General features: G+C 44.6%; 1 protein-coding gene across 1 annotated transcript in view; it reads right to left on the bottom strand.

The window, feature by feature from the left end:
• adamts9 (ADAM metallopeptidase with thrombospondin type 1 motif, 9) overlaps positions 1–18,526 on the bottom strand; it is a 37,036-nt gene extending 18,510 nt beyond the window's left edge. Inside the window, exons 1-16 of the mRNA XM_084173914.1 lie at positions 18,235–18,526; positions 17,559–17,956; positions 15,578–15,740; positions 13,004–13,317; positions 12,318–12,401; positions 12,068–12,192; positions 11,806–11,846; positions 11,489–11,594; positions 9,001–9,147; positions 8,489–8,630; positions 8,013–8,117; positions 6,098–6,243; positions 5,754–5,935; positions 5,328–5,464; positions 4,597–4,714; positions 4,108–4,203 (exon numbers count right to left, since the gene is read on the bottom strand). Of these exons, the coding sequence (XP_084030040.1) occupies positions 4,108–4,203; positions 4,597–4,714; positions 5,328–5,464; positions 5,754–5,935; positions 6,098–6,243; positions 8,013–8,117; positions 8,489–8,630; positions 9,001–9,147; positions 11,489–11,594; positions 11,806–11,846; positions 12,068–12,192; positions 12,318–12,401; positions 13,004–13,317; positions 15,578–15,740; positions 17,559–17,956; positions 18,235–18,334 (2,404 nt within the window). The 5' untranslated portion in view covers positions 18,335–18,526. The remainder of the gene's footprint in view (positions 1–4,107; positions 4,204–4,596; positions 4,715–5,327; positions 5,465–5,753; positions 5,936–6,097; positions 6,244–8,012; positions 8,118–8,488; positions 8,631–9,000; positions 9,148–11,488; positions 11,595–11,805; positions 11,847–12,067; positions 12,193–12,317; positions 12,402–13,003; positions 13,318–15,577; positions 15,741–17,558; positions 17,957–18,234) is intronic.
• Between the last annotated feature and the right edge of the window lie 3,189 nt (positions 18,527–21,715).

Here is a 21,715-nt window from a genome sequence, read left to right as displayed (position 1 = left end):
CTTGAAGCTCTCGAGCTGCTCCACTACAGCCCCGTCGATGTGAATGGGGCGTGGTCAGCCCTCCTTTTCCTGTAGTCCACAATCATCTCATTTGTCTTCATCACGGTGAGGGAGAGGTTGTTGTCCTGGCACCACACTACCAGGTCTCTGACCTCCTCCCTATAGGCTGTCTCATCGTTGTTGGTGATCAGGCCTACCACCTTTGTGTTGTCTGTAAACTTAATGGTGGTGTTGGAGTCATGCTTGACCACGCAGTTGTGGGTGAACAGGGAGTACAGGAGGGAACTGAGCCCCTGAGGGGCCCCCGTGTTGAGGATCAGCGTGGCAAATGTGTTGTTGCCTACCCTTACCACCTGGGGGTGGCCCATCAGGAATTACAGGATCCAGTTGCAGAGGGAGGTGTTTAGTCCCAGGGTCCTTAGCTTAGTGATGAGCTTTGAGGGCACTATGGTGTTGAACGCTGAGCTGTAGTCAATGAACAGCATTCTGACGTAGGTGTTCCTTTTGTGTAGGTGGTAAAGGGCAGTGTGGAGTGCAATAGAGATTGCGTCATCTGTGGATCTGTTGGGGCGGTATTTGAATTGGAGTGGGTCTAGGGTTTCTGGGATGATGGTGTTGATGTGAGCCATGACCAGCCTTTCAAAGCACTTCGTGGCTACAGACGTGAGTGCTACAGGTCTGTAGTCATTTAGGCAGGTTTTCTTGGCGTACTTGGGCACAGGGACTATGGTGGTCTGCTTGGAACATGTAGGTATTACAGACTCTGTCAGGGACAGGTTGACAATGTCAGTGAAGACACTTGCCAGTTGGTCAGCGCATGCTCTGAGTACACGTCCTGGTAATCCGTCTGGCCCTGCGGCCTTGTGAATGTTGACCTGTTTAAAGGTCTTACTCATATCGGCTACGGAGAGCGTGATCACACAGTTGTCCACAACAGCTGGTGCTCTCATGCATGCTTCAGTGTTGCTTGCCTTGAAGCGTGCATAGAAGTGATTTAGCTCGTCTGGTAGGCTCGTGTCACTGGGGAGCTCGCAGCTGGGCTTCCCTTTGTAATCCTTAATAGTTTGCGAGCCCTGCCACATCCGGTGAGCGTCAGAGCCGGTGTAGTAGGATTCAAACTTAGTCCTGTATTGACGCTTTGCCTGTTTGATGGTTCATCGGACGACATAGCGGGATTTCTTATAAGCGTCCGGGTTAGAGTCCCTCTCCTTGAAAGCGGCAGCTCTACCCTTTAGCTCAGTGCGGATGTTGCCTGTAATCCATAGCTTCTGGTTGGGGTATTGTGCAAGTTCTCCCACTTAAAAAGATGAGAGAGGCCTGTAATTTTCATCATAGGTACACGTCAACTATGACAGACAAAATGAGGAAAGAAAATCCAGAAAATCACATTGTGGTGGAAAATAAGTATTTGGTCAATAACAAAAGTTTCTCAATACTTTGTTATATACCCTTTGTTGGCAATGACACAGGTCAAACGTTTTTTGTAAGTCTTCAAGGTTTTCACACACTGTTGCTGGTATTTTGGCCCATTCCTCCATGCAGATCTCCTCTAGAGCAGTGATGTTTTGGGGCTGTCGCTGGGCAACACGGACTTTCAACTCCCTCCAAAGATTTTCTATGGGGTTGAGATCTGGAGACTGGCTAGGCCACTCCAGGACCTTGAGATGCTTCTTACGAAGCCACTCCTTCGTTGCCCCGGCGGTGTGTTTGGGATCATTGTCATGCTGAAAGACTCAGCCACGTTTCATCTTCAATGCCCTTGCTGATGGAAGGAGGTTTTCACTCAAAATCTCACGATACATGGCCCCATTCATTCTTTCCTTTACACGGATCAGTCGTCCTGGTCCCTTTGCAGAAAAACAGCCCCAAAGCATGATGTTTCCACCCCCATGCTTCACAGTAGGTATGGTGTTCTTTGGATGCAACTCAGCATTCTTTGTCCTCCAAACACGACGAGTTGAGTTTTTATCAAAAAGTTATATTTTGGTTTCATCTGACCATATGACATTCTCCCAATCCTCTTCTAGATCATCCAAATGCACTCTAGCAAACTTCAGACGGGCCTGGACATGTACTGGCTTAAGCAGGGGGACACGTCTGGCACTGCAGGATTTGAGTCCCTGGCGGCGTAGTGTGTTACTGATGGTAGGCTTTGTTACTTTGGTCCCAGCTCTCTGCAGGTCATTCACTAGGTCCCCCCGTGTGGTTCTGGGAATTTTGCTCACCGTTCTTGTGATCATTTTGACCCCACGGGGTGAGATCTTGCGTGGAGCCCCAGATCGAGGGAGATTATCAGTGGTCTTGTATGTCTTCCATTTCCTAATAATTGCTCCCACAGTTGATTTCTTAAAACCAAGCTGCTTACCTATTGCAGATTCAGTCTTCCCAGCCTGGTGCAGGTCTACAATTTTGTTTCTGGTGTCCTTTGACAGCTCTTTGGTCTTGGCCATAGTGGAGTTTGGAGTGTGACTGTTTGAGGTTGTGGACAGGTGTCTTTTATACTGATAACAAGTTCAAACAGGTGCCATTAATACAGGTAACGAGTGGAGGACAGAGGAGCCTCTTAAAGAAGAAGTTACAGGTCTGTGAGAGCCAGAAATCTTGCTTGTTTGTAGGTGACCAAATACTTATTTTCCACCATAATTTGCAAATAAATTCATTAAAAATCCTACAATGTGATTTTCTGGAATTTCTTTCCTCAATTTGTCTGTCATAGTTGACGTGTACATATGATGAAAATTACAGGCCTCTCTCATCTTTTTAAGTGGGAGAACTTGCACAATTGGTGGCTGACTAAATACTTTTTTTCCCTACTGTATGTACGGTCACTGTGGGGACGACGTCATCGATGCACGGTGACTGATGTGGTATACTCTTCAATGCCATCGGATGAATCCCAGGAACATTTTCCTGTCTGTGCTAGGAAAGCTGTTCTGTAGCTTAGCATCTGCGTCATCTGACCACTTCGGTATTGAGCGAGTCACTGGTACTTCCTGCTTTATTTTTTGCTTGTAAGCAGGAATCAGGAGGATAGAACACATCTCTGTGTGTGGAGTAAAGATAGTCTAGAGTTTTTTTTCTTCCTCTGTTTGCACGTTGCATGCTGGTAGACATTTGGTAAAACTGATTTTAGTTTTCCTGCATTAAAGTCCCCGGCCACTAGGAGCGCCGCCTCTGGATGAGCATTTTCTTGTTTGCTAATGGCCTTATACAGCTTGTTGAGTGCAGTCTTAGTGTCAGCATCGGTTTGTGGTGGTAAATAGACAGCTATGAAAAATATAGATTAAAACTCTCTTGGTAAATAGTGTGGTCTTCAGCTTATCATGAGGTACTTTACCTCAGGCTAGCAAAACCTCAAGACTTCTTTAATATTAGATTTCGCGCACCAGCTTTTATTGACAAATAGACACAGACCACCACCCCTCGTCTTACCGGAGGTAACTGTTCTGTCTTGCTGATGCACGGAAAACCCAGCCAACTGTATATTATACATGTCGTCATTCAGCCATGACTGAAACATAAGATATTACTTTTTTTAATGTCCCATTGGTAGGATAGTCTCAAACGGAGCTCATCCAGTTTATGCTTCAATGATTGCACGTTGGCCAATAGGATGGATGGTAGAGGCGGGTTACCCACTCGCCGGCAAATTCTCACAAGGCACCTGGATCTGCATTCCCTGTATCGGTGGTGTCTCTTCATATGAATGACGGGGATTTGGGCCTGGTCTGGTAGCAGCAGTAAATCCTTCCCGTCTGACTCATTGAAGAAAAAATCTTTGTCCAGTTCGTGGTGAGTAATTGCTGTTCTGATATCCAGAATCTCTTTTCGGTCATAAGAGACACTGGCAGAAACATTATGTATAAAATACACAAAATAGCACAATTGTTTAGGAGCCCGTAAAACGGCAGCCATCCCCTCTGGCGCCATTGAACCATCTCATATCTGCTCAAGAAGAGAATACTAAACCTTTTGACAACTCTGAATGGTAGACATCCTGAACTATGATATGACGGACAGTGACAAATAAAATGCCCCAGCTAATGTTTAAATTCAACAGCCAACAAGACCCTAAAATAGTGTTTTGATAGTGAGTTTGAGTCTTACCGAGGTAGTTATCGTCCTCTGGTTTCCCTGAGTAGCTGTGTTGACGCACATCAATATTTGTAGCACCACTGGGTATTCTCACCACTTCGTTGTACCCTGCAGCACAACAAGCAGAAGAGAACTCAACGTCTCTGAGTGGACATGACTGAGTCAGTGGTCATTATAAACTGGGTGGTTCAAGCCCTGAATGCTAATTGGCTGAAAGCCATGGTATATCAGACCGTATATAATTAAGTTGGTAACCAGTTTATAATAGCAATAAGGCACCTCAGGGGTTTGTGATATATGGCCAATATACCGCGGCTAAGGGCTGTGTTCAGGCACTCCGCATTGCGTCGTGCGTAAGAACAGCCCTTAGCCGTGGTATTTTGGCCATATACCACACCTCCTCCGGCCTTATTGCTTAAGTATTTAATGGGCTAGTGAATGACCCTTTTCAGTCATTGTGATGACACATAGTTTGAACACCACGACTGGCCCTAGGCTCACCGTATCGCACCATGTTGAAGGTGCCTGCCACGGTCTTGCACGAGGAGTTGTCACCGCCACACACACCACACTTATCTCTCCTCGCCTTGGAATTCAACACATGGTCACATCCCGCTTGCTGCACAGGGATGAGAAGGAGAAAATAGAGGAGGTGGTTAATGAGGGAAAGGAAGTGGAGGAGGAAGAGGAGAAGGCAGATGATGAGGGGGAGGGAAAGGGGGGTATAGGACATGGAAGGATAAATATCCAACTAGTGCTACAACATAAAACTCATCACTCTCACATTAATTTGCTTGGCAGATTCATATTAATAAACATTGATGCAGCTAAGATTTTAGTATTTGTGAGATAATGTAATTAAAGTAGTGGCATTCTTATGAAATCCTGTACTGTGCTCTGCAACAGGGATAAAAACCATATGACCTAAGAAAATAGTTGCTTAATACACAGAACCTAACCTGGTTAAGTGTGTTAAGTCCATATCACTGTAACACATCTGACAGGAAATCTCTATCGTAAACAGCACCAAAGTGAAACTCTATTCAGGTATAGTTGGGTTTAGTTCGAGTTGCCTCTAATAGGGAGTACAGTAAAATGAAGAAACACACCTCCTCTGTGAACAATATTCTTCTCATTTTAAAATAATACCATTATTATCTTATGACAGTTATGAATGGCATATTAGGTTAGCTGTCAGGCTGAAGCTGTTAAAGGCTGTGTGTCAGTCTCACCCTGCACAGGCCCTGCACACAGATGTCATTGGTGTCGGGGCCACATGGCGTGCCGTCGATGACCCGATCCCTGAGCTGATAGTAGGCGGTGCTGCCAGCCACCCTGCAAAACAGCTTACAGCGATCCTTCATCTGAACTACAGGACAGGAGAGGAAGGTTGAATGGTGAAAACAGTCCACTGACCACATTAAAGGGGCTAATGAATTCAACCATATGGATGCTCTAACAAGTTGACTTAGTGTCCTCATGCTGTATCACATTGATTCACTGAGCACTCAGAGTGCTTTGTGCACATCTACAGGAAGCCTTAGTTTGCTTACAATGGCACAATTTCTAACGGCCTAAACAGTCCAGTACATAGATTTTTCTCTGTATTAGTAAAATGCAAAACCCAGAAGGCGTCAAGAGAAAGAAGATGTTCTTACTTCCGCTGTATTTGGGTACCCAGCGCACATTAGGAGGTAGACCGTTGATGTTGAAGTGCCGGCCATCGAAGGCCGCACACTGCTCCTCTCTGAAGTCTCTCTTCTGCTTGGAGCAGGGCTCTGAGTTACACGAGCGGAACTTCATCCTGCGCCCCACACAGTACTTCCCCCCGTTCTTGGGCCTGGATGAAGGTGGTAAATAAATACATCGTCAAATCTTGTACTTTAGGATTGATATGTAAAGAATTCATTTAAGGAGGCTTGATGGTATGGAACATTGACCACGGCAGCTCCAAGGGAGACACAGTCCAGTAGACTTGCATGACTACAAAGGCTGTGCTTACATGGGTTGGTTGCACTCGCGGTTGCCGATTTTGATGCCCCCGCCACACGTCCGCGAGCAGGAGCCAAACGGAGACCAGCCTCCCCACGCCCCCTCCACGGGCGTGACATCATGCTCCTTGGTAATGCACTGGCCATGTTTACAGTGCTGGAGAGAGAGAGAGAGAGAGAGAGAGAGAGAGAGAGAGAGAGAGAGAGAGAGAGAGAGAGAGAGAGAGAGAGAGAGAGAGAGAGAGAGAGAGAGAGAGAGAGAGAGAGAGAGAGAGAGAGAGAGAGAGAGAGAGAGAATGAAACCTTAGCCTGCACACTGGCAACACATGTCTCCCGAGTGGCGCAGTGGTCTAAGGCACTGCATCGCAGTGCTAGCTGTGCCACTAGAGATCCTGGTTCGAATCCAGGCTCTGGTTCGTAGCCGGCCGCGACCGGGAGACCCATGGGGCGGCGCACAAGTCGTCCAGGGTAGGGGAGGGAATGGCCGGCAGAGGGATGTAGCTCAGTTGGTAGAGCATGGCGTTTGCAACGCCATTGTTGTGGGTTCGTTTCCCACGGGGGGCCAGTATTATTTTATTTTATTTTTTTAAATAAAACATTGTATGCACTCACTAACTGTAAGTCGCTCTGGATAAGAGCGTCTGCTAAATGACAAAAAATATAAATAATTGAAAGCACTTCACAACCTCCTTTGATGTTAATCTGGGAAAAATTACCAAACGAATGGAAAAAGACAGAACCCAAAAAGGCACCCATTACAAATGTGTCTGTCTGAGGGTAAGTGAACACAAAGGGGAAGATATGTTTCAGGTTATAACGGAGGATCCATTTTCGTTGGCGTCAACGACTGCATTGTAAAAGGCGGCAGCCTCGGTGTTGAAGGGTTGAGCTTGGCATGGGCTTGGCATGAGGTTGGTTGGTTTGTATGCAGGAATACAATGTGTAAACAGAGCAGGCTCTGAACATGTGTGCTGTGGGACCTCAGCAGGCCGGCCCGGCCACCCCACATCTCTTTTATGTCAGACAGACAGCCAGGAAGTGAAGAGTTTGGTAGAGGGCCTAATTAGAAGCTACACTAAACCAGTAATGTAGAGGGAAATCTCCACAAGCCTCTATTCACAGCTCCACCATAAGCCTATTACTGCCTCATAATAATACAGGCTCTGGAGAAAACAAAACCATCCTAACCCAAGTTCCAAATATGTTTAAACAAATGGAGGGATTTGGAGCAACTGCCACGTGTGCCCCACTCATGTTCAATTATGTGTTTATATTGAGTTGTCATTGGTAAATTGATTTTGTGGCAGGCTTCTCTGAACTTGTTGTTTTGTTTTGTCATTTTGCTTTTGATTAAATAAAGCCTGACAGATGTTATAGTCATGAGTCATTCAAATAGCAGCTGAAACAAAGAAAGTTCAAATCAAAGTTTCCTTTGTGGTTATTTATGGGGTGTTTTTTGGCAGTTCATATCATTGAACATTTCCAATATGCTCCAGCATAGTGATTAAGCTGGCTTGGGGTGTATGTGTTTGTATGTTCATGCACAGATTAATGATACTATTTGATTCTCTCTCTCTCTCTCTCTCTCTCTCTCTCTCTCTCTCTCTCTCTCTCTCTCTCTCTCTCTCTCTCTCTCTCTCTCTCTCTCTCTCTCTCTCTCTCTCTCTCTCTCTCTCTCTCTCTCTCTCTCTCTCTCTCTCTCTCTCTCTCTCTCTCTCTCTCTCTCTCTCTCTCTCTCTCTCTCTCTCTCTCTCTCTCTCTGTGTGTACACACTACATAAGTATCTGGTGCTAGTCCCTCTTATTCTCTCACTTTTAATTGTATCTTTCTCTTTATCTCACCCTCTCCAATTATCACAATCTGTCCATTTCCTTCCTTCTCCCTGTCAGATCCCTATATATTGCGGTACATCTCTCTGGTACTTACCTTTCCTGGAGAGCACTCTGTTCCGTCGGCCCAGGGCATGTGTTGGGTCCTGCAGCCCCTCTGGGCCCCCTCTGGGCTGGTGCACCACAGCCTGCGGCACTGGACCTGGAGAACACACACACACTGTTACCATTCCCCTGTCTGAGCCCCATCCACAGACATTACTGTATACTCTTGTATCTCTTACAAGGTGTGTTCCCTTTAAACAAAGCCTGGAGCTAAGCCAGGGCTACACAGGAGGTGTAGCATGTAAACAAATTATTTAACGCATACAGAAGGCCTAGCTGAGAGATTACTGGGGCAGCTATTGGATATTACATAACAGATTAAGGTGACTCTAGTATAGAATGTCTGGAGCCATAGACTACAGTAATGTAGGACTAGACAGTGAACTGAGTGTCTGGGTACTTCCTGTGTCTTTGACAGACCAATGTGCAAAACATGACATTTTAATTGCGCATGGTTCATTCTCTTACCATATATGGGCACACCTGTGTCCCCGGCCCAAATATCAATTCACATTGTTTATTGACATTGTATATCCGTCCAGGCAGCTGCTGCGACAGACTGTATGGCCTAGAAATGGGCTCATCAAGTAAGCACTCGCCATACCCTGTGCTATTAAGAAATAAAAATAAAATGACTTAAAGAAAAAACAAAAAAAAACAAAGACACAAACAGACAGAAAACACACTCAGTACAGGTGGACAGGCAGTATTCTGTACAATATCAGAACCACTACTAATACCTGGAGCTCTATTCAATCAAACAAACATATCTGGAAGTATTACACATTCCAAACAGATACTGACAACATTGAAGTAATGTTGTTTCCCTTTAACCCAGAAATGTCCAGATACCAGTTTTGATTGAATAGCTGACTGGTCATTTAACCCTTACTGCGATAAGAGCGTGGTGCTACTAATGCTAACGACAATAACACTTCTCCATAATGACATGAATGTCTATACTAGAAAACAATACATACTCAAGGAACTCCGTGATGTATTTCCTGCTACACTTGGACCACATCCAGGGATTAGTGTAGTGGTTGAGTGTGGGTGCCATCACATGCTGCTGTATTTTAACCCCCTCCTCTTTGCACTTGTTGCTGTCATCATGGGGCATGTTGAATCTGTCAGGGGGCCAAACAACAAGTGAGAACATACAGTGCCTTGCAAAAGTATTCATCCCCCTTGGCGTTTTTACAATTTTGTTGCATTACAACCTGTAATTTAAATTTATTTTTATTTGGATTTCATGTAATGCACATACACAAAATAGTCCAAATTGGTGAAGTGAAATGAAAAAAAAAAACTTGTTTAAAATAATTCTAAACAATAAATAACGGAAAAGTGGTGCGTGCATATGTATTCACCCCCTTTGCTATGAAGCCCACATAATTAGTTAAATAAAGTCCACCTGTGTGCAATCTAAGTGTCACATGATCTGTCACATGATCTCAGTATATATACACCTGTTCTGAAAGGCCCCAGAGTCTGCAACACCACTAAGCAAGGGGCACCACCAAGCAAGCGGCACCCTGAAGACCAAGGAGCTCTCCAAACAGGTCGGGGACAAAGTTGTGGAGAAGTACAGATCAGGGTTGGGTTATAAAAAAATATCCCAAACTTTGAACATCCCACGGAGCACCATTAAATCCATTATTAAAAAATGGAAAGAATATGGCACCACAACAAACCTGCCAAGAGAGGGCCGCCCACCAAAACTCACGGACCAGGCAAGGAGGGCATTAATCAGAGAGGCAACAAAGAGACCAAAGATAACCCTGAAGGAGCTGCAAAGCTCCACAGCGGAGATTGGAGTATCTGTACATAGGACAACTTTAAGCTGTACACTCCACAGAGCTGGGCTTTACGGAAGAGTGGCCAGAAAAAAAGCCATTGCTTAAAGAAACAAATAAGCAAACACGTTTGGTGTTTGCCAAAAGGCATGTGGGAGACTCCCCAAACATATGGAAGAAGGTACTCTGGTCAGATGAGACTAAAATTTAGCTTTTTGGCCATCAAGGAAAACGCTATGTCTGGCGCAAACCCAACACCTCTCATCACCCCGAGAACACCATCCCCACAGTGAAGCATGGTGGTGGCAGCATCATGCTGTGGAGATGTTTTTCATTGGCAGGGACTGGGAAACTGGTCAGAATTGAAGGAATGATGGATGGCACTAAATACAGGGAAATTCTTGAGGGAAACCTGTTTCATTCTTCCAGAGATTTGAGACTGGGATGGAGGTTCACCTTCCAGCAGGACAATGACCCTAAGCATACTGCTAAAGCAACACTTGAGTAGTTTAAGGGGAAACATTTAAATGTCTTGGAATGGCCTAGTCAAAGCCCAGACCTCAATCCAATTGAGAATCTGTGGCATGACTTAAAGATTGCTGTACACCAGCGGAACCCATCCAACTTGAAGGAGCTGGAGCAGTTTTGCCTTGAAGAATGGGCAAAAATCCCAGTGGCTAGATGTGCCAAGCTTATAGAGACATACCCCAAGAGACTTGCAGCTGTAATTGCTGCAAAAGGTGGCTCTACAAAGTATTGACTTTAGAGGGGTGAATAGTTATGCACGCTCAAGTTTTCTGTTTTTTTTTGTCTTATTTCTTGTTTGTTTCACAATAAAAAATATCATCTTCAAAGTGGTAGGCATGTTGTGTAAATCAAATGATACAAACCCCCAAAAAATCAAATTTAATTCCAGTTGTAAGGCAAGAAAATAGGAAAAATCCCAATGGGGGTGAATACTTTCGCAAGCCACTGTATATTCACCACAACACACAGGTCTAACCCTCTAACACACCATCAATAAACCTACATGTTGGGCTGATTGCTAAGCTAACCACTAAAGGACCAGTTTTGGGAGATTTGTTTTACTGTGATAAATAAAACCTCATCCTTTAGGCAGCAGACTGGTAACACACAGGGTTAACTGACTGGGCTGGTTGGGGTTAACATTAGCAGCCGGTCTGTGCCGGGGCCAGTGTCTTGGAGAGTAGGGTCACAGGGGATACGTATTATATAGTATGGTAGTTCTCTCCTATGGTACTGTACTGTACTGTACTGTATGGCACCTCTATGGTACAATATGACAGGTACTGCATTCCACCGAGCTTTGACGCTAAGCAGACTTCAGCAGCGGTGTCACCACAATCCCACCTTTTGTGTGTGTGGCGAAAAAATGGTATTTGTCTAAGACACGAGGGTTGTTAAAGTCTGTAACAGTCTCCAATGTAGTGGCCTGGAGTTGTTTGGCCAAGCTGGATGAAGGCTGGCTGGCTGGCGCATGCTGACTTGGGACTTTGTACATGCAGACTTAGGTCTTGGAGCTTGGAAAGATTTTGAGAGCAAAACCAGGGCCACATAAGACATTTGCCTGAGATAGCATGACAAACTAATACAGCTGCAACATTTTGATTACATGAAATCAATCAGAGTATAGAGAGCATGCAGTACTCACACATGGCCTAGTTCATGGGCGATAGTGAACGCAGTGCTGAGTCCATTGTCCTCACTAATACTGCAACTTCTGTATGGATCACACACTGTACCCAGCTCTGCAAGCCCTGCAAACCAAGAGTATAATAATCATCATCATCATCATATTTGTTATTAGAGCATCGTCATCACCATCATCACCTTCATCATCATTACATTGTCATCAGCCCCATCAAAAGCAGCATCATTATAAGTACATCAATATTATTATGAAACTGTCATCAATCAAACGTTATGTTGTACAGTCTGTATTGCATGTGTATTGAGAGCTCCTCTTACCTAAAGTGTCACACTTATCCCGCGCTCGGCAGATGTCCTGCCTGTGAAGAACACACAGATGGAAGTTATGTCACTGGTTTCACACCCCAGAATCCCATTGTACTGTTCCACCAGAGAATAAACAAAAGACAACATATTACAGCGAATTCTGGGGGTAGACCCAACCGTGGCTCGAACCTAGGACTGTCAACACAACACTTTAGCCGTTACCCCAAGAGATGGTGATGAGAATGGTTGTGTGGTGGTAGGAGAGACAGTGTACCTGGTGATGAGAATGGCTGTGTCGTGGTAGGAGTGATGGTTCTCATCTTGGTGATTTTGCCTCTGTTGCCAGATACAGAAGTTCTTTAAAGTGGTCTGTGCATTGAAGGAAATGGTAGGGCCATCCTACAGTAGAGAGAACAAGGGAGAGGTTTACAGTACTGTACTGTGCTTCTGGGGCTGATGAATGAATGCAATGCATTGTATTTCTCTGAAAAGGATTAGGATTAGAGTTAGTGTTGTAATCTTACCAGCTCATTGTTAATTATGACTAACTTGACAATCACAATGTTAATCAGATTTCCGATGCTGGGATCCTTGTAGATGGAAGACACCTGAAGGAAAAGATTATAGACAGAAAAATCACCCGTTTTTTTTAAACATCAATATATTTCAGTAGCCAACATACATCAAACCCTTTAGGAGTGTACTCAATCAGCGGTTCAGACATTCTAAATCAACATGCAGTTTTAAGGGAAGAAAACATGTTCTCGTTGTCCTGTTTGAGAGGTTTATTATGGCTGCAGTTAGATCCTGTAGGGAATGCAGACTACCAGGATCAGAATATAGGCCAGGTTAGCTACTCCCTAGGCTCTCAGCCACAGACACCGGAGGAAGCCTTTATATGAAGTGGGCAGGAGTATGCCATCTATGCGACATACCAGAGCTTATTTTTTCACTTTCATCAAAGCTGTCAGACAGGTACACATCATGCTGCCCCTTTCATGACCGTTCAAAAATGTTTGTTTACTCCTGCCATGGGCTGCCCTTTCCCTCTGAGCCCTCTGAGCCCTCTGACCCCTCCGCCTGCCTGCCTGCCTGCCTGCCTGCCTGCTGCCGATGGCCCGGGACACAACAGAATACAGCCCCACTCCCCTACAATCAAAGAGGCTGGCTAACTGGCTGGCGGTCGGGTGGTTAACTGAGCAGAACTTACGATGGACATTAACGTGAGAATGTAGTGCTGAAGGTTGCTCCCGTGATGTTCCACCATCTTGCTGTCTGCCACCACCATGACTTCTACAAAGCGGGGATAGGAGAGGAAGCGCTTTGATCTCCTGTGAGGTACTGAGTCACTGCTGCTGTCATTAGCCGGCCGTCTGCTGCTCTCTCTCTCTGATCTGGAGAAGGGATTGGCAGTCAGGCCTGCAGACAGGCTCTCCAGGTCATTCAGCATGCCGCTGCTGCTGCTGCTGGCCATCGGATGTCTCCTCACCTTGTCCCTGTTCCTCTTGTGTCTGTGTTTATGTCCTGGAAAAGAGATGGTCAAATGAATATAATACTCTCAATATAAAACACAAGCTTATACTGCAAGCTTGTATGACAGGCTATTGCATTTATCATACCATCAACTGTCATTCTTTCTTTCATGAAAGTATGGTTCGGCGGTATCCAGATTTTCATAACTTTATACCGTTCCTGGACCATACCAGGATATACTGTATTACCGGCAGTGCACACAAGGGGCGGTATTTCTTTCCAAGCGTAATTTGTTTTGATGCACCAAAAAAATGTAGGCAGCAGGGATCTTGATCCAGGAGGGGATTGATTGTCTCTGCTGTAACCAAGAAGCTTGATCTGGAAAGCTAGCCATTTAACTAGCAAGTTAGCAAACCAAATACATAGCTGGAGCCCTGAGCAGGAGATAATTTATTTGGCAAATCTTAGATAGTTAACTTATAGTTATAAGCAGTGGTGTAGCACGCATCCCCGAGCTTTCGGGGACCCCCAACCATAAAAAATAAAAATAATAATAATATTTTGACAGTATTGAAAATCATACTGTCAGTATTTCAAAATACACCAGTATACAGTATACACAGTATACCGCTCAAGCCTACTTGAAAGCACTGTTTTTCTGCTACTGCCAGGTAATGCTTGTGAATGCATACAAAGTGAATATGCTGCTGCTCTTCTTTGCATATTATTGCTAAAAGAATTAGTCAAAACGAAAGTGTTGCGGTCCAAGGGCCTGGAGAGAGAAGGAGTGGGGAGGAGAGGAGGAGAGATGAGGGCGTGGGTTGCGTTCACTTTAGGTAAGTCTGGCACTCGGCCACACACCAAAGATGGAGCAAAGCCCCAACATCTCAAGGAGGAGCACCAGGGATGACTCAGGGTGACTTCTGAGTCTGATTTTAATCTTGAAATGACAACCAAATGCAATGGAGTAGCACAAGTACCACTCCACTCTTCTTTTCGACCCCGTCTCCAGCACAAAAGTTGAGCTGTTTCTGCTACCCATGATTCTATTCAGACTGAAACATATTCCCTTGAAAATCCAGAGCTACAAAGGTTACCTGTAAAAGCCTGCACAATGTCTTATATGCATCCCAACTTTTTCAAAAATCTATTGAACTCAAATTAATTTTTAGGTCATCAAATCTGAGATGTAACATACACAAACACACACACACACCTATGAGTAGTGAAATGTTTTGCATATTACTCTACTCAATATCATTCAGATTTATTTTCATAGTAATTCATACTTAAATGTTTGAAGTTGGCATCACTTTCCTACAATACAATTTACACAGTGTCTTCATGGTAGTGTGCCTATCGTGTTTTCTTATCAAATGATCACAGGAAGTGCAAGAGTCAACAGGAACTTGTAGCAATAAACAGAGATTCGGCGATACTAGGAAGAACTTCCAAAATGGTTGTCCTGTGCATGAGCTGAAAAAGTACCCAGTTATAGTAGAACTTGCTAGGGAAATTAGAGGTAAGATGCATGCATATTCTGCCCTTTGCTCTTGAAAACTTGAATAACCTCTGACCTTTTGCACATACTGCATTGTAGGGTGCATAGCATCTGCATACACCTCTGTGTAATCAGTTGTTCAAGTGAAATTGCTGTGCCACAATGTGTTTGCCTGAAGGATGGTGAGATCATAAGAATGACTGGTTACAGTTATATTGTCTTTCAGATACTGTATGTCAGTCACTAAAGAACCACTCATAACTTGTTATATCTGCCTTACAACATTCATTCACAACTTCAATTTTTTTTACTGTATTTCCTCAGTTCTATGAGCAAAATGATGCCACTGCTTTACACCAAAGTCTAAACAAGACAGCACAGTAGCATGGTCATTGGTCATGACTATAATTGTAAAATTACTATAATAAGTTCAATTGCGAATCATATAGTGGAGTTTTGGGATATAATACTGTATATGAGAGACAATGATTATCCTTCCTTGCTTACGTCTGTGTGAACTTGTTAAAGGCTGGTTAACGAGGGGCGTGTTATCAGGGAGACTGAGACACACACACACACACACATTTGTTTACACATGTAGCAGCTCTGACAGGGAGTCCCATCCTCTCTCTTCTCCTCTCCACTCAGAGCCATCAGACACCAGGTGAAGGTTGAAACTGTCAGCGGACGCAATGAAACTGACACAGCTCTCTCGCTCGTTCTCTCTCTCTTTCTCACAAAAAAAATAAAAAATAAAAATATCAGACCAAAAATCTCCATTGCATCTCTCCTCTCATTATTTCATTGTACCTGATGTGTCACAAGCAGTGTCCTCCCCGGCTGCCTCTTTCTTGGGGGCCTTCTTCCTGTACACAATATGAGGTTTGGTGTGTTCTTCTTCATAGTGCTCTCCATTGTAGCTGTGAAGGGGCTCCACAAAAAACTCCCCTTCTGGTGACCTGAAAGTGCCAAGCTGAGAGGGAGAAAACAGGAGGAAACAGAATTGTTTGAAATAACTGCAGTAACATTGGAGTGTGGATTCGTATTGCATGGACACACTCAAAATATTAGTTGAAATGCTCCTTGTCAGGGCCCCCACTGGCTTTTATACACAGCTATTCATGTGATGAGAATGTGTTGAAATACATGTATTTGCATGCATATTAGTAAAATGGTCCCTGCAAAAGAGAGGAAAAAGGAGAAGAATGAGTCCTATGATACCTATCAGAAAACAATGCAACTCTTTTTGTTTGTTTCTTGGCACAGTTGGCAGACTTGGTGGAAGCCTTGTTGCATTTCATAAAGCACAGGCTGTACTACTAGTTAACTTGGAGGTCAAAGATACACCAGACAAGCAAAGTGCAAAGCTAAGCAATGTGGAAACAGCACTCATTTCTAATTTAGATTGAGTTGGACAATGCTGCACTGGGCAATGTTACAGACCAATAGGGTGGCCCAGAGTGAACCTAATTCACCATGAAAATGTATTTCATTGCTTATGTATGAGATTGAAACCACCTCAAACTAGGGAAAAAGGCATATCATATACTGTAGGTCTGCTGTATGCAAAATGTAATGACCATTGGGAATATTCACCATTGTACTCACATGCAAACAAGATACTGTATAATGACAACACCAAGTATTGATTTAGTTGTGGGAGCCCCTCTCATTATGACTGAGGATGATGACTCACGTAATTTAAATTACAAAGTGGAATTGAAATGAGAAAGTGGTTAATTCATGGTAAGTGGATATGATTCATAATATATCAGTGTGCATATACCTACTTCTGACCGTTTCCCTGTGAATAGGTCCAGAGCAAGTTACAAGTCCTTGGATGTATGAATAAATAGCCTATAAATGCTTGATCATTTTCACTTTTTAATAGTGCATTTTATTGGCATGAATCACACCCATAGACCAACATTAACTTTGTTTTATTTTAATGTCAAATGATATCCACAAGCAAGCTAACTAGGCCTATAGTACAGGTCCCCCTGTAGGTCAGTTGGTAGAGCATGGCACTTGCAACGCCAGGGTTGTGGGTTCGATTCCTACGCGGGGCCAGTAAGAAAAAAAACATGTATGCACTCACTAACTGTAAATCGCTCTGGATAAGAGCGTCTGCTAAAAATGACTAAAATGTAAAAAAAAAAAAAAAAAAAAAACCATTTGTTTGATTTGTGATGACCTCAAAGATGTTCGCAGTTAGTTAATAATTGTTATCAATACAATCTGTAAGTATCCCTAGGGAATTTCTACTCCACAACGTCATGCATGAATGGATATTATGTTCTTGTCCGAGACTGAATCGTGATGACGTCAGCACCACTGGCGCTCCCTCTGCACTAATGTGCGTAGGACGTCACCAGCGACCGGAGGAGCATGCATCCAGAGTGAATGATGGATGAAGTGGAGGAGGACAAGAGAGAGGACATCTAGGCACAAAGTTATTTATCTTAGCAGCTCGTTTTAGATTGTCAGGGATACAAGAGCTAACATAATGTCTGTCTCTCATTAACAGTCACCACTTGCATGTTGAACACAAATGCACAAGGCTGGAAAGGCGCGCTTTGTGCAGAGGTAAAAATGCACTCCGTTGCCAGGTAAGGTTCCCCTAATGTTCTCATGTTGCCATAGTATTATTATGTGAACAGCTGCATAGTAAACAATTGGTATTACAGTTTCATATCTAGTCATATAACACGTGCGCCTATCATAGTGCAGACTAGAGAAACATTGTAGAACACTGTATCAAGGGAGGGCTACTCAAAGTGCTTGGACTCACCAATCCAGAGCAGAGACTGATGACTGCGGTGTGCTCCGTTTGAGCATTCACATGTCCTTTATAGAAGCAGTGCTGATACTCCGTATCCTCCTCCGCCTCCTCCTCCAGGGTGAAATCCGTTATGTTACCTCTGGTAGGTGCTCCTAGTACTGTCACTGTGTATAGCGGAGCGATAAATCCGGACTCGAGTGTCAGGTTGAGGTGATAGCTCTGTCCGAACGCAGATATTTTGAAATGGATTGTTGGAGAGGCCCATTGATCGGAGGAGTTGCCAGGGACACCGTCCACACTCCGCCTTTTCCTTTTGAAGTGCACGCTCGTGGGAAAGTTGTCACCGGCTTCATTCACTCGCGCCGGAGTTACAATCTCGTATGCGCCAAGCTGTTTAGGCACTTTAGCTGGTGAAGAAAGCCATGGTATAACGGCTATATCATAAGCAATGATAATACATAATTATAATAATAATAACTATAATAATAATAATGTTATATGAGTTAATTACGTTTGCCCTGTGAAATGAAGTAATTCAAAAACATAAGACCATTATAAATGTATAAATGCATTGCAAGTCATGTGTTTTGCTGATCCTGAAAAAAGTCATTCATTCTCTGCATACCGGTTACAAAATAACACATCACATGGTAAAACATTTTTTGGGCAGGTCGAAATACTTTACCTTTTCTTGAATTCAATAGCGATCTCTCCGTGGATAACACTACATTCAAAACGTCTGGGAGAAATAGCAGAAACCCTAGTCCCCAAAACAGCACATGCATGATTGTCCACGTTAAGTAGAGAGCAGCACCACCGAATACAAGTATGCCTCTTGCACAGCTGCTCCGGTCACTCGGGCTTTCCAACCTATTCCAACTCTTAAGTGCTTGCGCGTCTGCCACATTCAAATCGATTATGCTTGACTCTTGGCTGGGGGGTTTCTCACCAGTAACGTGCGTTGGGTCGTGAGCGGTTCGCGGATCCCCTGGAGAACATGCATACTGCAGAGAGAGGGGCCGGTTGTAGGCTACAAACAGATAACTATTGTGGGCTACACTGCAGGCACCAGACTGCTGATTTCGGGGGCGCGCTTAGTGAAAAGGTAGGCTACATTAATGGGCACGCCCCTCAACCAAGCCACTCCCATTTCTTAGAGAGGGACTTGACAGACAGAATAAACGTATTATTGTGGCAGCACTGCAATTACTTGAGAAACATCTTCAATTAGGATTGCTGGCGGTGGTGGAGCTGTTCTCCATGAAGAAACCATGAAGGTAGTAGCTGGATAAGCAATGAGAAATGTCAACATTTGAGTTATAAAGACATTATAATGGCATTGTTTAATGTTACTGATAATCGCTTTATTAGGCTACATCCTCCTCCTGACATTAGCCTACATGGGGTCCTTTGTATAGACACTGCAGTTAAGTTCAAAGGGTTTCAAGCTACTCCACATTTAGCCTACTCAGCTATTATACTGATTCTACCTCATTCACTGTGTCTTCACAAATGAGGATTTGGGGGATCTTTACATTTAGAAAGTCATTGAGTTCCTTTAAATGTATCCCCCAACTCTCTCTCTCTCTCTCTCTCTCTCTCTCTCTCTCTCTCTCTCTCTCTCTCTCTCTCTCTCTCTCTCTCTCTCTTCTCTCTCTCTCTCTCTCTCTCTCTCTCTCTCTCTCTCTCTCTCTCTCGCTCTCTCTCCCTCCCTCCCTCCCTCCCTCCCTCCCTCCCTCCCTCCCTCCCTCCCTCCCTCCCTCCCTCCCTCCCTCCCACACACACATACACATCATCATATTATGCAAAGACACAGTTTGTTCTTCAATATTATCATATGTGAAAGATAAGTAGCCTAGAAGGCTCTGTCAAGAAAACAGGACATGAAGAAATACATTTTCACCAGGCAGTCATGTTCTTGAGATTAAAACTAGTCTAAATATCCTTGTTACTACACAGACCAGGGCTAGAAGGAATCATGTCACTGTTAGTCTACACCTGTTGTTTACGAAGCATGTGACAAATACAGTTTTATTTTATTTTATTTAGAATAGTTTAGTTGAACCTGTGACATACTGTAGATGCTGCTAAGCACTCCTAAAACACTCCCTTGGTTTGATGTGTCATCACTGCAACCAATGCACCACAACACTAGACGCCTGGTCTCCTCCCCAGAGACCTTATGTAGTGATAAATGCTAGCAGATGGGACGTTACAGCTAATTTGTTTGGTACAATCAACAAACATCACCATTAGAACCATTAACATGGTTTGCAGGTGCACACCTAAAACAATAGCCCCATAGGAAATGGCCGTGGTGGGCTCAGAAAAAAACACATTATAGCCTAAGCACAAGGGATTTTTCGAAGGAAAACAGGCAAACAAAATTATGATAGCCAACCAGCTTGTACAAAATTTGTATTGGTTAAAACATGAAGTTCAAGCCTCTATTGATTAATTTTATAAATCAGTACTTTTTGTCTTCTAAATGATGACAAAATCTGTTTGATAATCTGACTCAATAGAGCTCAACTTCCATCATTCGATACTATAGACGTCATGCTTTGTTAAGCCAATCTGGGACCAAACTCAAAGGCATTTACATATATTATCTTACCCCTAAACAAAACAATCCATTTTTTTTCCTCAAATGCTTGTTTTCCACAGTATCAATAACATCACATTAATTAATTAAATAAACTATGATGGCAAACTAGTCAAAAAACTAAAAATGTATTCTACCCACTACCTTGCAAAATTAACTGTTGTTAACTGCAGATTTGTTTAAAATACCTACAATCTCTCCAAACATGCAGTAGTCATGTCAGTCTGGCACCGATGTGGATGTGATGAGGAGTCAGGCGCAGGACACAGAGGTTTAGTCCAACAAACTTTACTATAGTAAAGTGAACAATAATCACTACACGACCTCGAAATACAGAGGCGAGAACAGTACGCAACATGCGTAAAACAAAACATGTAGAGCGCAAAACACGCAGCTCAAACGACACGCGGACAACAACACACAATATAACTAACACAAAACAGGGAACTTATAGGACACGTAATTAGGACACAAACAGACACAGGTGTACCAGACAGACCAAAGCAATCAACACACGAAACATACAACGGTGGCAGCTAGTATTCCGGGGACGGCGAACGCCGAAGCCTGCCCGAACCAGGAGGAGGAGCAGCCTCGGCCGAAACCGTGACAGTACCCCCCCCTTGACGCGCGGCTCCAGCCGTGCGCCGACCCCGGTCTCGGGGACGGCCAGGAGGACGCGGACCCGGGCGCGTGGGATGCCCACGGTGGAACTCTGTCAGGAGGGATGGGTCGAGGATGTCCCTCCTAGGCACCCAGCACCGTTCCTCCGGACCGTACCCCTCCCACTCCACGAGATACTGGAGACCACTCCTCCGGCGCCTCGAGTCCAATATAGTCCGGACCCTGTACGCCGGTGCCCCCTCGATGTCCAAAGGGGGTGGAGAGGTCTCTCCTATCTCCTCCTCTTGGAGTGGACCAGCTACCACCGGCCTGAGAAGAGACACATGGAACGAGGGGTTAATATTTTTGTACTCAATAGGCAGTTGTAATCTGTAACACACCTCGTTCAATCTTCTCAGGACTTTGAAGGGCCCCACAAACCGCCGACCCAGCTTCCGGCAGGGCAGGCGGAGGGGCAGGTTTCGAGTCGAGAGCCAGACTCGATCTCCCGGTGCGTACACCGGCCCCTCACTGCGGTGGCGATCGGCGCTCGCCTTGTGTTGACGGATGGCACGCTGCAGATGGACATGGGCAGCGTCCCACGTCTCCTCCGAGCGCCGAATCCACTCGTCCACCGCAGGGGCCTCGGTCTGGCTCTCGTGCCACGGTGCCAGGACCGGCTGATACCCTAAAATACACTGGAAAGGTGTTAATCCGGTGGAGGAGTGGCGGAGAGAGTTCTGGGCCATCTCTGCCCAGGGGATATACCTCGACCACTCCTCCGGCCGGTCCCGGCAATAGGACCTCAAAAACCTACCCACATCCTGGTTCACACGTTCAACCTGCCCATTGCTCTCTGGGTGGTACCCCGAGGTAAGGCTAACCGAGACCCCCAGGCGTTCCATGAACGCCCCCCAGACTCTGGAGGTGAACTGGGGACCTCGGTCGGACACAATAT

The sequence above is a fragment of the Coregonus lavaretus genome, assembly GCF_964263955.1.
Source record: "Coregonus lavaretus genome assembly, chromosome: 12".
Lineage (NCBI taxonomy): Eukaryota > Metazoa > Chordata > Actinopteri > Salmoniformes > Salmonidae > Coregonus > Coregonus lavaretus.
This window is presented reverse-complemented; position numbering and strand designations above follow the sequence as displayed.